At 30.5% G+C, this 15908-nt stretch overlaps 2 protein-coding genes across 3 annotated transcripts; both read right to left on the minus strand.

Moving 5' to 3' along the window:
* Positions 1-2331: 2331 nt before the first annotated feature.
* LOC109801145 (small ribosomal subunit protein uS8z/uS8w) lies at positions 2332-3726 on the minus strand. Of its 2 annotated transcripts, none has more exons than XM_020362149.3 (4): positions 3567-3726; positions 3325-3462; positions 3079-3239; positions 2332-2632 (listed from the first exon to the last, which is right to left on the minus strand). In XM_020362149.3, exons 2-4 carry the CDS (start codon positions 3455-3457, stop codon positions 2534-2536), a joined length of 393 nt encoding a protein of 130 aa, XP_020217738.1. In that variant the 5' UTR covers positions 3458-3462; positions 3567-3726; the 3' UTR covers positions 2332-2533. The 2 variants fall into 2 exon arrangements, with proteins under 2 accessions (XP_020217738.1, XP_029127612.1); XM_029271779.1 differs by lacking the exon at positions 2332-2632 and adding an exon at positions 2690-2734.
* A 1690-nt stretch (positions 3727-5416) lies between these two features.
* MAP1D (methionine aminopeptidase 1D) lies at positions 5417-13612 on the minus strand. The gene is made up of 10 exons (XM_020362088.3): positions 13431-13612; positions 13252-13321; positions 12847-13075; positions 12290-12451; positions 12164-12205; positions 11664-11735; positions 8435-8514; positions 7545-7642; positions 6944-6991; positions 5417-5815 (listed from the first exon to the last, which is right to left on the minus strand). The coding sequence occupies exons 1-10, from the start codon at positions 13546-13548 to the stop codon at positions 5670-5672; spliced, it is 1065 nt and encodes a 354-aa protein (XP_020217677.2). The 5' UTR covers positions 13549-13612; the 3' UTR covers positions 5417-5669.
* Positions 13613-15908: the final 2296 nt, after the last annotated feature.

The following is a 15908-nucleotide window of genomic DNA, read 5'->3' on the forward strand; positions in this document are numbered from 1 at the left end:
CATAAAATAGAGAATTCTAATTATGTAATTTTGTCACACTATTTTATTATAGAGAGAGTAGATATTTCAATTTTGTTAGAATTTTTTTAAAAATATATATTTTATTTTTCAAAAACAAATACTTATTTTGATATTTTTAATGATTTTTTTTAATATTTTGGTCTTTCATCTATTTTTTTCCATCATTTTTTATTTTATTTTTTTAACTAATTTTTCTCGTAAGATTTAGATGATGGTATGATTTTGACAGTTTGTATTAGTAAATAAATATCTTTTCAATGTAATAAATTATACATTAATCTTTTATCATTGAATTAAAATTTATTTAACACCCATTTGTAATAATAATAAAAAATTAATTATTATAAATGCAAAAATGAAAGTGAATATTATTGAATTTAATTAGATCTTTATAGATAATAAAATTTTGATTACAAAGTGAACATTTGTTATTGGAATATCTATTTTAGTTGAACAAAATTTTGATTGTTCCCTTCCCTTAGGTCTATTTTCGTTCGTATACAACTCGATTTGGGGTAGTTGCATTTTGCCAAACAATCTTTTATGTACGTTGATAAATTCCACAAAGTGGACATGTTACGATGTATAATTTATTAGGTTGAAAAATTATTTATTTACTGATTCAAAACGTCAAAATCGTATCATCATCAACATTAGTTAAAAACGTGAATAAAAAAATAGACAAATAAAAAAAAAAGTCGAGAATTGTTATTAAAGGTGAGGAATGCAATTACTCCAAATATAAATTTTGATAAAAATTTTACTTAATAACTAATGATTTAATTTATATTAAATTTTAACCATCCTAAAAAACCTTTGGCACCCCAAGTAAGTCGGTAACTAAAGTTGTTGATTTATTTATCCTTATTTATTATACTTGATTTACTCATTTATAAAATTTTAAATTAATAATTAAATCCTCAAAATTCAATATTAATTATAAATTATTCATAAAATATCTTTTGTACTCCAAATAAGTTGATAACTAAAACTATTTTGATCTATTTATTAATTTGATCTACTCATTTAAAATTTCTAATTTAACAATTAAACCATTAAAATTTAATATAAACTATGAATTATTGAATTAAAATAAATTGACTTATAATAATGTTGTGAGGGTCACCGACAAAAAAATAAAACCTTAAAAATTAGCAAATCAATGAGATTTAACTTAATATATATATATATATATATATATATATATATATATATATATATATATATAATTGTCCTTTAATGAGATAGTCACTTCCATTCACATTTAAGAAAGTAGAGTCCAATTTCATTTGAATTAAGATATATATTAGTCATGAGACATCTTGCTTGTCAATAATAATAATCAAATTTTAATAAATTAAGGTCATTTGAAAAACCATTTGAATTAAAATAATAAACACTAATAATGAAAATAATTTTTCTATCGTCCGATTGTAAATCACCTTTACGAACCACAGAGTACCTTCGAGTGAGATGTAAAAGTTCACACAAGGGATGTATATTCTTATGGCCAGAATCACTTTTTTTATTTTTTCTATTTTAAGTTTAGTCATAATTAACATGTAAAGTGATGATATCTGTCTAATTGATTATTATTGTACCAAAGATATCTATACCTCGATTGGAGTTATAAGGTCGTCCAGGTGGTTTGGGGGGAGGGACATAGGGTTGGAGTGATAAGGAGGGTGTGGGTTCGAATCCCCCCACTAACAAAAAAACTAACAATTAACAATTAACATTTGCCTATCAAAAAAAAAATAAAAAATCTATACCTCGATAAGTCAGAATAATTTGTTAAATGTATAGAGATCACCGAAGTATATATTTATTCTTTCAACGAGATCTTTTCCATACTCAATCATATCCCTAACGTGTTTAAAAAACTCAGTCATCTCCCTATTACATGTCTTTGTTGCTAACTAATTGATAATTCACTACTGAAATGTCTTCTTGGAGTGTCTATTTCATAGTTAAATGCTTGACATTTGGAAATTCAGATTAGTTCCCGGTATTCATTTATCTAATAAAAGTACACAGACTAATTCAAAAATCAAGAACGAAAATAGCTCGCAAAATATTTTTTAGTATCAAATTGGAATCTGGTACCGAGTGTGCATAAGTGGTTGTAATCCCATGCACTGTTTTCGATTCTTATTGATAAAAAAAAATTGGAACCTAACACTGGTTTTTGAACAAATTTTTTTTTGAAAGCCAAAATCCACTAATTTCAGAATTTGATCTATTCAATGCAATAACAAACTATAATCCCCTATGTTTCCACCTTCTAATCGAAGTTATTACCAGTTAAAATAACTTGTGCAACACATCTTGATATAATAAATAATGATAAAGAAATCTGAACAGTTATAGTGACCAACTTAATTTTGCAAGCAAAATAAAGATCATAAAACAGCTCCTACGATACTTGATATTGCTAGGGGTCAAGCATATCCTCCATTACAACCGGTGAACCTCAAAAATGAAATCCCTTTCATGCTCAATAAAAAATAAACTAGTAGAAGAAGCCCAGGACCTTACCACCAACATTCTTTCTCCTAGCCTCTTCATGATCCATGATGCCAGCCGAGGTAGTCAATACAATATACCCAAACTGCATAATTAGTGCAAATCAAAATGTAAGAGATACGTGGAGGAACGATTCATGTTCAACATAAAAGAGTAATCAATAATTAATCAATACAATATACCCAAACTCCATAACCAGTGTAAATCAAAAGCTAGGGGATAAGAGGAGGAACCATTCATATTCAAAAGAATGCGGGAAACAATCACATATATATAGTTCCATGGTTGATCTGGTGGTGGCGAGTTAAACCACTACAAATAAATCAACTTTCCTATATAATCAATCAAAGGTCTGACCAAGCTAAATAAACACTTACATAAAAATTTCAAAACTTTAAAGTAAAATAATCGGCACAATGCCACAATCAACCCTTTTATGGAATAAGCTCTCACTCCATGGTACTATACAATCATAAGAACAGAGCACAGAGAAAAGCATGAAACAAAAGGAAAGAATGCACTTAAGCTGACCTGTCTTGAGGGGAGAAGCCTAGCAGTCCAACCTTCAATCTCTTTGACACCCACGTCAAAACGGGGACTAATAACCCCACACTTGTTCAATCTACCATTCAATTCAACAACGATTTTACCAGCCCTGTGGTCATCAACATACTCAAACTCTCCAATGTAACCTACATTTTAAGAGGCAAAACACACGACAATTCAACACAGAGACTAAATATTTAACCAGAAAAAACTTTGATTACCGAGGGATACCATGCTTTTGCATCACCAAAAGGAATTTGATAATGACTTTGGAGGATGGCCTAATCATGACTTGGCGCTTCCCTCTTTTCTCAGCATTGTACATGCTCTTGAGAGCATCATTCAACACACTAACCCTAACCATTGTGGCTGAAACGCAAATTTCAATAAGAATCAATAAACTATATCGCGCAAATAAATCAGATTCTAATTGAACCACATTTTACGAAGCGAGAGAATAATATTATTCTTACCAACACAGAAGAGAAGAGATGCTAAGGAAACGGCGGCTCCGGTGCTTTTCCGTCAAGAACTGAACAACCTATAATAATGAAAACACAGAAACAAGAAACTCAGACTTATTTAGGGTTTAGTTCAGGAACTTCAAGCATTTTGGGCCTTGTTTAGGAACTTCAAGCCTTTTGGGCCTTATATCGTACAGTTTTAGTATAAGTTGATACATTCCATTTTTATCAAAATAAAATAAAATTATTATAAATTGAAATTACCAACAAAAAAAAAAGAATGATATTGGTTAAAATTTAGGTTAAATTATATTTTTGGTTTCTCTATAATTTTAATCCCAAATTTTATAAAATTTATAATTTTGGTCTTCTTGTTGAATATTCATTCATTGATTGTTAAATTTGTAACAATGAACATGACCTAATATTAAGTAAATGATATAATAATTAATATTTAGACTAAACTGTACTTTTGATTTTCATTTTTATCTTATTTTCATCTCATTTTACAATATTTATTAGATAAAAAAATGAACTAAAAATAAAATTTTAGCATAAATAATATTAAATATTAATTGTTAATGTCAAATTATGATAAACATTCAAATTTTAAAGATCAACAAAAAAATATTTTGCGAATGAATCAAAATTATAGATTTTATAAAATTAAATAACTAAAATATTGGATTTAAAAAATTTGGAACAAAAACTCAGATTAAACATTATAGAGGATAAAAAATGTAATTTAACCTAAAATTTAAATATGACTCTAAAATATTTTTTTGTCCGTAATGTTTAGTGCTCAAGGTCTCAAGTTAATATTAATATTTTATTTAAATTAAATATTTTAATGTATTTTTTAAAAATTAGTGAAAGTTATGTTACATCTTAAATTAAAAAGTTACATTTTAATTAATAATATACTCTTATTATAGTTATATATAAGAGAAAATGTTAAAATACAAATTTTATAATATATATTATAAATCATTTTATACATTATAATATATAATTTATATAAAATAATACTTATTATATTTAATTTTATTTTTTAAAATATAATGTAATATATGATATAATATAATATATTTAGACAAAGGGAAAGACAAAAACTTATTTTATTTTAGAGCTTTCTAACATAATTTTTTTCTTAGAAAAAATATATACTAGACCAGTAGAATATGATTGGAATATAATAAGATTACCATATTTTGTTGATGCAACAAATAAAAAATTATTATAAGATAAGATAATTATCATTTATTCTATTATATTCTATCATATCATGACCACTAAAGTAATCATAAAATATTAAGATAATGTAATTATATTTGTAATATAAGACAATTACTATATAGGAGAGAATAGTTTGGGTCTTCCAATTGTCTCCTAAATTTTAGGGACTTTTAGACATGTGTTAGATGTTCCACTTGTATCTTTTGGGCTAAGTTTATTATTTATTATTGTGTTGGATCGAGTTTGATCCAAAACACTAATCTCCTGTGTCAGTAGCTTATAGTCACGTATCATGAAGCATTAACTTGTCGACATGGATTATAAAGTAGGTTGATCTCATTAGTTAGTGTTGATACTTGATAGAATAAACCGTGGTAGGTGGTAAGTTTCTAAAACAAGCTAAATAATATACAACTCAAATTGAATATAATAAAAAGTTTAATGTGATATTAATTAATGTATATTTTTTTCAGTATATTAATTAAATTATTCAATTCCTTTAGAGTGAAAAGACTGTATTTTAGAAAATAAAATATAATAATGATCATCAATAATTTAAACTAATTAACTTTAAATTTATTATTAATAATAATACCCTATTAATATGAGCATAACAAACTATCTTTCATCTCAAACCACACCCTATTCATTTTCTCTCCATAACAATGAAAGAATGTGCATCAATTATGAATTGGAGCACGGAAGATAATGTTACAGATACAACAGGCAGAAGAGCATAACAAAAATGAAAGAGTTCCTCCCCTGCCCCCCGACTGTTCCAGCAAAAACTTCTGATCTGGAACTGGAAGTAATTAAATCAATTGCATCTAAATAATGAAGTTTCTCCATGTCCACAAATATTCAATGTTGCATCTGTCAGCATTGAGTCATAATCTCAGCCCCATCAGGGGTTATCAGAATGGTGTGTTCAAACTGTGCTGAAAGGCTTCCATCTTCCGTTACAACTGTCCAGTTGTCATTCCACATCACAGGATTGATGCTGCCAATAGTCAGCATTGGTTCTGTAAAATTTACCAGCTACTGTTAGTCATACACATGTCATATGTATATAATGCATTACCAAATTAAGACATCTGTTTACACATTACATTAGCAGGTTGAATGAAAATGAAATTTTACAGTTCAATTGTATATAGCACCTAAATATGAAATTGACCTGATAGTCAATCTGTGAGCCTTGATTTTTTGAAAATCATTCTCCATCAGAGTTTTCTCTTATAAATATTGTCATGATTAAGGTGTGGGTCGCTGAGACGTGCTTTATCTTGAAGCACGGACATGTAAAAAGAAGGAAAAGATAAACAGTATGCACGTCACTTCCTCACTTAAACATTATCAACCACTGACTTAGTTACAAAAGGTTTAAGCAGGTAAGATAACACTAAGCGTATGCTTGGAGCTTGGTTTAGCTGGGATAGTGAAAGAGGGATGGGAAAATCTGGGACAAAAATCACTTTGTATGTGTTTGCAATAGAAGAACATGTGGTTGGAAGTTGAATGTTACGAGCTCAATTTCACTTTGGGTCCACAATTTCTGGTCACTCGTCCTATGATGTGAAAATGCTCTGAAAACAAGACAGTGCTTTAACTAGTCTATTCATCAATGTCTACAATCCTTACCGACAGAGTAAATTAGTCATTTCTATTTTCTCTACCAAAGCCATAAGGGGTCAAAACCAAAAGCTTTCCATCTCACCCCTTGTTCACTTCCCTCTATTCCTTCAACGTCAATATATCTCCACCTTCTCCACAAGGCAGTCAAAAACAGCAACACTCAATTAATTTTATATGGATTCAATGTTTCTTCAAGCTAAACAAGAAGGGGAATTTCCAGTGAGAGGGGAAATGGGGGGCGAGATGATGAATGTCGATATTTTGCTAATTTTGAATTGTGTTATTGGGAATGAATATGAATTGTATAATTTTTTTTACACATCTAAATATTATTTTGAAATTTTGATACTCTTGCCATACCTATAATTTTTTTAACATGTTGCACTGACATATCATAAAGGATACTAGAACCCCATGCAACATAACCAAGGGGCAAAGACATACACAGTTTCCAATTCCTAAAACAACCAATCAAGAGAGTTCATGACATTCTATATTATTCAAACTAAAATTACCAATTGTAAAGGTTTGATTTAGCATCATTCGTCCACCTTCATTGTTTCCTGCATGTAATAATAGTAATTGTTACAAACACCAGTTATTAGATATGCTGACAGAAACATTAAACTTTTTAAATATAAAAACAAGAGTGGCATAAAAAACATTTGAAACACTAATAATCCCATGATCAAACAAGTAATTCAAAACTGAACAGCTAAATTAAGTAATACTCGCAGACAGTTATGGAAGTTATGTGAAAGTTAACAAGGACCTTCTGTTTTTTCTGCTTTGGCATATTGTTTTATAGATGGGATGAGAACAAAATGAAAATAAAATATGATTTATTAGTTAAAATTGTTTAGACTAAAGCATTTTTTTGTAGAAAAAGAATAATTTCTGAATTATTCAACTCATTAATCAACACAGAATACTATTTAATAAATCCTAAATTTAAACTCCTAAAGAATGATGATTGACTTAATTTTAACAGACACACCGACTTCAATATTCCTTAAGCCATAATATATAATTCACTAAACTAAGCACAGGCTTGTTGCTTGTATAGAATTGATGTAGAACTAATAATGACAGAACTGGATAGTTTAAGCTAATTACTGTAGTGAAGAATGACTGGATCAGCATGAAAAACACGTCCAACTCCATGGCCAACAAACTGCCGGACAACACCATAACGATATTTATCCGCATGATCACTAAAAAAAGAAGATAACAATTATGAATCAGTAATTCATTATATAATCAATAATCAAAACTCATTTGAATTACAGTCATCAACTACTAGCTCATATTAATATGAACAAGGAAATTGCTTAGATACTGCTTTGTAACGTTTGAATCATTTAATACACTTGCTTACTAATCTACGTAACTTCTAATAAAAAAATTGATCTTTGGAAATTAAAATTAATAAAAAATCTAAAACTAAATTACCCAAAAATATATATAAAATCATTTATATTATTTATTTTTTTGTAAAGACCACATGTATTTAACGCAACTCTCTCTACTTGAGCCAGTTAAGATCACTATAGGTGGTAAAACTCTCCTTTTCAAATATTACACATAATTGTATAGCCAACACTTAAACTTAAGGTCACTTGTTAAGTTGAAACAATTTCAAGGCAATTATTTCATACACTCAATGTTTCATTTTACATTTATCAACTACTTTAACTAATTTTACCAAATACATCTAATATAATAAGCTAGTTTATAAGCTTTTAGCCAATAGCTTATCAGCTAGTTTTGTTACACACAGTCATTATTGAAACTAAAAATATTTTAGTGGAAAAAGTGGTTCATTAGGAACCAAAAAGGTTCATGACAGCTTCAAATGTACCAGATTAAGGGTCATCAGTCTAAAGCAATGTAACAGTTATTTATTACACCTGATCTTATTGCCAGAGGGTTTCTGGCTTTCAGCAATATAGGGGAAATGTGGGAACAAGAGAGAGAAGAACAATTGGGGAAGGGGGGCATCTTACTGAATTGTTTTTCCAATTTTCTTGAATTCCACTCCCGGTGCACATATTGATATTGCTTTATCTAGGCATTCCTTAGTTACCTGTGTCAATATATGAACCCACTCCTATTAAGCACAAAACAAATGACGAGGACAATGTCTTGATTCTCAACAGAAACACTTCACAAAAACAAAATCACATAAGAAACTTCTAGAACAGTATTTCAACTAGAAGCATAACAAAAATAAGTGGTAAAAGGAAAGTATAAATAAAATTCATAATAGTTGACAAAATTAGATAATGAACTTTATGGGGATCTACCACATAAAAGAGTAGGTAGCACATCATCATGAGACCAGACAATACAAAACCATAAACAAATAACAGGGATATTCTTCCTTATGCATCCTGAATACAAGAACAACAAAAGCCTTATACTACCAGGTGAGTTAATAGAATATATTCTACTGGATAATATGCATCCTGAATAATATAAAAAATTTAGGCAAAACACCTAATTTGGTCCCTTATAATAATTAATAGTTTCAATTTCGTCCCTCAATAATTTTGTTTCAATTTAGTCCCCAATAATTTAAAAAATGTCAATGTGAGACTTTCCGTCCAAATTCCACAAACGGCATTAAATGTAATGACGTGGATGTCACGTAAATGCATAGGTGGCATGCCTCCTCTCCCCCTTCTTTAATGATCTGGAACGTCCCGTTCTAAAACCAGAACGGCCAGTTCCACTTGCATTCCTTGTGTGTTAATTTTGTATCTAGAATGGGTCGTTCCAGATTAAAAAAAACACACAAAGAATGCAAGCGGAACTGGTTGTTCTGGTTTTAGAACGGGCCGTTCCAGATCCAAGGATTGTTCTTGAACAAGGTTATCAGTAAGGTTATACGGCGGGTGGCGGCAAGGACCTTTAAGTGCCATATTGCCATGGCGGTCTATGGCGGACATTATGGCAGACAAAAAAAAAGGATATATATATATATATATAATATGATGCAAAAACAGAAAAATAACAAACACATAGTAACATATTAAAACCAACAATATAACAATCTAAAATTCATGGCATTTATAATCTAGTAATAGTCATCATAAAGAAATGGGGCAGAACTGCATGTAGAAGGAGAAGGAATGGGGCAGAACTGCACGTGGAGGGAAAAGGAGTGGTCACACGCGGAGGAGCAACGGTGGCGCGCGGAGGAGCAGCAGTACCACGCGGAGGAGTAACAATTGTTGTGGAGGAAGAACTACCAGTCTCGCGGAGGGAGAAGAGAAGAACCCGTCACCCGCAGTGGTGGTTGCGTTGGAGGTGCTGGCAACAGCTCTCTTCAGCGACGGCAGCACGTTGGTCGTGCACGGAGGGAAAAAATTAGAAACGGCTGAAACGCATGCGCGGAAGGAGAAGAATCGCATGCGCGGCGGTTCTCGTCGTCGGAGGCGGCGGCGGCAGCGGCAGTGGCAGACGGTCTCGTCGGACGCGGTGGTTCCAGCGAGTGTGCATCGTGCACGGAGGAGGAGAATCAGACCTTCAACTTAGGGTTCCTTTGGCACGCGCGGCTACCCTATTTTGCAACATAATGGATCCCCCAACCCGGAATAAACCCGGGCCCAAACCCGGAAAAAAATAAAATAAAAAAAAACAGCCCATAACGGTGCCATGACCGCCATGGATGCCATCCACCGCCACGCCATTTACCGCCGTGGCGCCGCCATACTCAAAATGGCGGACCCCCGCCATTTTCAGCCCCAACGGCCATAACAGATTGCGGCTGCCGCCGCCATACCGTTATGGCGCCGTCGCCATTTGACAACACTGTTCTTGAATATCTTAGCTCTCTCCGTATTGAAATTTTAACCGGGGCAAATTGTGAACCAAGATTGATTTTCTTTAAACTTTTTAATATAGAGTATCGTCTCAATTTGGAGGAATTTAATGGTATCTTTGGATTTCAAACCATAAGGGAAAAAAAATCCAAGATCATTTAATTCATACATGTTTTAGGGGGTTGTAACAGGTCATACACATGTTTATTGCATCTACTGTTCTAGGTCGTGGCGGCTCAGACAGTAAACTACGCCTAATTGATTTATTATTTATATGGGTAATGATGAAAAATAAGGATGAAAAGATCAACTCTAGTGCATATTTTAATATTTGAATTTATGTTATATTATGAATTTTTGTTTTCAATCTTTGAACCACATTGCTACGTTTTGTTGAACATTTTGTTGAAATTGTAACACTTAAATTTAAATATCAATCCTAGTTGGCGTTCCAGAACAGCCCGTACTGAATCCAAAACGGAGCGTTCTTAAACCAGAATGACCCGTTCTGAAACTAGAACGGGCCGTTCTAATTCACTCGTTGTGTGTTACATTTACATATGAAACGGGCCGTTTCAGTTACAAAATTAACACACAACGAGTGGGATCAGAACGGTTCGTTCTGGTTTCAGAACGGGTCATTCCAGGTTCATTAAAGAAGGACTATGGTAACTTGCCACGTATGTATCTACGTGGCATTCACGTCATCTACATTTGACACCGTTTGTAAAATTTGGATAGAAAGTCCCACATTGACATTTTTTAAATTATTGGGACCAAATTGAAACAAAAAATTATAGAGGGACGAAATTGAAACTATTAATTATTATAAGGGACCAAATTAGGTGTTTTGCCAAAAATTTAATAACATGGATATTCTACTGTATAGCTTTACATCTTGGTAGTTGGTACAATGTAGTTACTGCTCTGTTATGGTAATATTTACAATGCTATAGAATTCAATACAGTTGACATTATTTCACCAGTGCCTGAGGAAATCAGACCATTTCAATATCAGTCCTTTCTTTCTACAATGAATACCAATGCAGAAAACAATAAACATACCAGGCCAAGTAATTGAAAATCCAAAATTGAAATCCTACCTAACCACTAAGACTAGAGTAGAAACAAGAAACCTTCAGCTATTGTTGCTTGTCACGACTCACAACTCACATGCCATTAACAGTAAATAAGGAATACAGTACAGTTAGTGGAGCTTTTTCACAATCTGGAAGAAAGAATACAAAGATTCTACCTCCAAAATACAGGAAGAAAGAAACAACTGAAAAAGTAGATCACATCTAAAAACAGATTAAAGTAATAAAATGCAGAATTATAAAGTGTGTAGAAGTAAGAAGACGAAAACAACAAATCACAGACATTGGTGGCATGAAAGACAAATGGGCACCTGAACTAACTTTCTAGCCTTATCATCAACATCTCCACAATAGAAAGTTGCTGATGTGTCCCCATGACAGCCCTGCAACTCATATCTTTACATTTCATTCACCAAATTAAAGCTTAAATTTTACAAATACTAAACGACATAATTTCAAAACAAATAGGAATGGGGAAATGACTGATCTTTAATGCAACATGCTTAATTGCTCAAGTAATGAGGTGCTACGTGAATTAAAATTCAGACAAAATTTGATACAGTACCAAGTTAAAAAAAATAATAAATAAAAATAAAAATAAAAAACTGAATTATGAGTGTACAATAAATAATTCCAAGCCTCCACCCACCCAAAAAATATCATTAGAATGGCTTAACCAAAAAAAATTTGTAATGGGGATGTGCAAAGCACACAGGAAATGGAATTTAATGGCCATTCCCACCCTCTAACAAAATGCTAAACCAGCTACCAATAGCATCACCACCACCCTTTTCTAGGAAAAAAAACTTACATTTAGATAAACAGTGACATCAATGTTGATTATATCACCATCCTGCAGATAAAGAATAAGTCAGCAATTTTATTTTTTTTTCACACAGGGTGTTTAACTTAACTTCAGAAGAAACTAGTATAGGACCTCAAGGACACGGGAATCTGGTATTCCATGGCAAATGCATTCATTTACAGATGTGCAGACACTCTTAGGAAATCCACCATAGCCAAGAGGAGATGGGTATGCACCATTGTCAATTATCATTTGGTGAACCGCTTGGTCAATTTCATCTGTCGTTATGCCTGGCTGTCAACAGAAGTTAAAACTAACATAAAAACAACTTTTTCTTTTTTAATGAAAAAATTAAATCAGTATAATTATACAAAATTATTAACATTTCATAAATTTACACAATACTATTCTTTTAAAAAATCAAGGTTGTCATATCCTGCACTGACAAACAATAACAACCTGCAGTGTTTCTTTAAGCTAATTTGTACTTACAAACCCCATAATATGATTAAAAAGCAAAGCTAAGAGGGCGGGAAGGACAATATAATGATATATCCTCCTCCTCCTTCTCAAAGTATTAACTTGTTCTTCTACATCACAAATTCATAGTAAGCACCAAGGATTTTACTGAGGAAACATTGAATCAGAGAATGTTGCATTGAATGGCAGAAAATACGAAAGGAAGTCACCTTGACTAAGGTGCCAGCATATTGAAGAACTTGGGCTGCAAGCCTTCCAGAAGCTCTCATGCATTCTATCCCTTGCTTGTCATGCACTTCAGCTCCGCTCACAAGCCCCGCGGGAACAATAGAATTCACATACGGAGGCCTCGGTATATTCTTCGGCACTTGTCGCCGCGGATAAACTTTTCCAGGTCTCAAACGTTTTCGCTTGCTGTTTGACAATTCATCCACATTTCTACAAAGCCATCACCAAAAATCTCATAACCAAAAGTCACGCACGCATACAACAACAACAACAGCAATAGCAGTGCCGTAAAAGTTACAATATAAAGTATATTAGAGCAGAAACATGATTAGTTGAATTCATTGTTTTTGTAGAAGACATGCACGCGCAGATACAGATATGGATACCTTCTATTGAAGAATAAATTGGTCAAACCAGAGAGCGTGCGAGATAATTGCATCGAAACATGATTGATTGCTGTTAAAATAAATGACAGGCAATGTTTTACGAATGGGAAACCCTAGAAGCTCAAAAACGAAGATAATTGGGAAGAAGTAGAAGCAAGAGGATGAGTAAAAAGAAGAACCAGGGTTGTAACAAAATAGTTGAGGAAGAGGTTGGTGCCTTGAACACCGTAAGAGACGTTCACCCATCAAAGAGGATTTGAACCTCATTTGTAATTGCGGTGACATGCCCTTGGCCATTCTTCTTTCTTTCTCCTCCCAGTGTTACTCCACTCTATTATCTATTCTTCTATATTCTATATTGTTTTCCATCCCTTCAATTTTCTTTTTTGTTATTTTCTTCTTTAGTTCTGATCCTAAACAAAATCATTTCGGCCTGGGCCTAAACTTTCGTCTACTTCCATCTAGGCCCAAACAGTGAGTCGAAGTCTAACTATTTATAAACTGGCCCATTAACGAAAAACCGTAAAACAAAAGCCTGTCGGGCCTATATAAGCTCCTCCCCCTCCCCCAAACAGAAAAAGGGGTCCAACTTTCTCACTATCAAATTTTTTGAACTTGAATTTGCACGAAAAGGCTTAGATATATTCAAGTCTTTCAATTTCTTTTCTAAATTTTAAATTATTTTAGTTTATAATCTTTTTTAAAAAATTATTTTAATTTTTCTGTTTAAATGTTGTTAACCAAACTATTAAATGTTACATAAACAATACATTAAACTTAAATAATGTTGCATAATTTTTGTGAATTTTCTACTATTAGTTATGTATGCTTATTAGTAGGCTGTAATTTGAGTAGTTAAAATAATAATTTCTTAATTAAAGATATTTTAAAAAAATTAATTTAAAAATTAAAAATAAAATTACTCTAATTTTTTTTCAAAAAATATAGTTAAAAATATCAATATGTGTATAACATAAAAAAGGAAAAGATATTTAATATATAAATATAATAGACTGGCAAATTTATATTACTAGATTTCTCTAAATTTTGTCATATGTAAAAATTAGGATTAATTATATTTTTCTATTAATAATTCATTTTTAGTTTTTTCATCTTTTTTAATTTTAAAATTTTTTAAATTCTAACTGAAATTATATTAAAAAATAATATTTTATTTTGTAATTAAATACATAATCTAAATATTTTTTATTTGCTTTCTTTAAAATGATCATCATCATTTTCAAAGTCATCATTCTCTAATTTTTTGTAGATATTTCAATTTTTTCTCCTACTTTCACAAAAAACTTCTTAAATAAATTTCTTTGAGATATAAATTTTTTTCTTTCTTATTTTTCTTCTCATTTATTTTCTCAGTTTTTTTTGTTCTCAAACATTCTATTTATTTTATTTTCATCTTCATCTTCGTGTTCACATTTTGCTCATACATTTTATTTTTTATGTAGCATTACAAATAGGATCAAAAATGTATTATTTTTTTCCTTATTTGACTTGGTTAATAAGTTTAGGATATTTTTTTTGTTATTCTTAATTTCTTTGATGGAATTTAGTCTTTTTTTATTTCAAATTTTTTATTTGGATGTTTTATGGATTGATTGATTTAATAAAATTATTTTTTATATATATTTTCCTTATCAAAAATGTATTTCTCCATATTGACTCCCTCAAACAATTATCTAACCATGCAACAACATTATTGATCAAATAAAAATAACGTATTATAAAGTTAAAATTGTAAATTTCCATAAACCATTTACTTAGATAATTTATTACATTCAAAAACATCCTTTTATATATATATATATATATGTAAATGAAATAAACAAGCAAATTTACATTTTTAGACTTCTTTATAATATGCCAATTATAGTTTTTTTAACATTTTTTTGGTGAAATTTAGCACCAACTAGATGATACCATAAATAAATAAAAAATATTGTCTTTGTTTTTAATCTCAAAATAAATATTATAAATTAACTTTAGAAATGTATTAAAGAAAATTTGGAGTCAAATTTTAGCTTTGTGACTACAAAATCAATTATCATTTCTCTTTAAAAATTTATGCATCATAATGTGTATTTTTTTTAATTTTGCTATCATAGTTGATATTATGTCAACAGTACCTTTTTATACAAGTTTATATATGTAATAGACTAGAAAATTTATGTTATTATCATCTCACGTGTAAAAATTAAGATTATTAAAGTTCTTTTTAGTTTTTTTAATATTTTTTTAGTAAAATTTAATATCAACTGAATGATACTATAAATAAAAACAAAATATTGTTATTATTGATTTTTAAAAGGCATATTATAAACTAACTTTGTAAATGCCTCAAATAATACATACTCAAATGTCTGAAGACAACCTATACTAAAAATAAGTTGATATCAAACTTTAGTTTTATAACTATAAAATCAAATATCAATCATCTTTAAAATTTATGCATGATAATATGTATTTTTTATTTTGTTATTATTGTTGATATTATGTCTAACAAATAAGTACTTTTATACAAGATTTATAATATTGCACATATTAATTATTCAAATAAATTACTTACCTCTCGTGTAATTATATATAAATGATTTGTCTTATGTATAGCAAAAATGCATGTCTAAAAAGAAAGAAAAATTTGG

Source organism: Cajanus cajan, chromosome 11 (genome assembly GCF_000230855.2).
Source record: "Cajanus cajan strain Asha chromosome 11, NIPB_CcT2T_4, whole genome shotgun sequence".
Taxonomy (NCBI): Eukaryota; Viridiplantae; Streptophyta; class Magnoliopsida; order Fabales; family Fabaceae; genus Cajanus; species Cajanus cajan.

Coding starts and splice junctions, on each gene's coding strand:
- LOC109801145 (XM_020362149.3), bottom strand. CDS start 3,457: ATGGTTAGGGTTAGTGTGTTGAATGATGCTCTCAAGAGCATGTACAAT. Junction 3,240..3,324: donor TTTGGTGATGCAAAAGCATG/GTATCCCTCGGT, acceptor CTTAAAATGTAG/GTTACATTGGAGAGTTTGAG. Junction 2,633..3,078: donor GGCTTCTCCCCTCAAGACAG/GTCAGCTTAAGT, acceptor CTAATTATGCAG/TTTGGGTATATTGTATTGAC.
- MAP1D (XM_020362088.3), bottom strand. CDS start 13,548: ATGGCCAAGGGCATGTCACCGCAATTACAAATGAGGTTCAAATCCTCT. Junction 7,643..8,434: donor AAAATTGGAAAAACAATTCA/GTAAGATGCCCC, acceptor TTCTTTTTTTAG/TGATCATGCGGATAAATATC. Junction 6,992..7,544: donor TCCAGTCATTCTTCACTACA/GTAATTAGCTTA, acceptor TATTACATGCAG/GAAACAATGAAGGTGGACGA.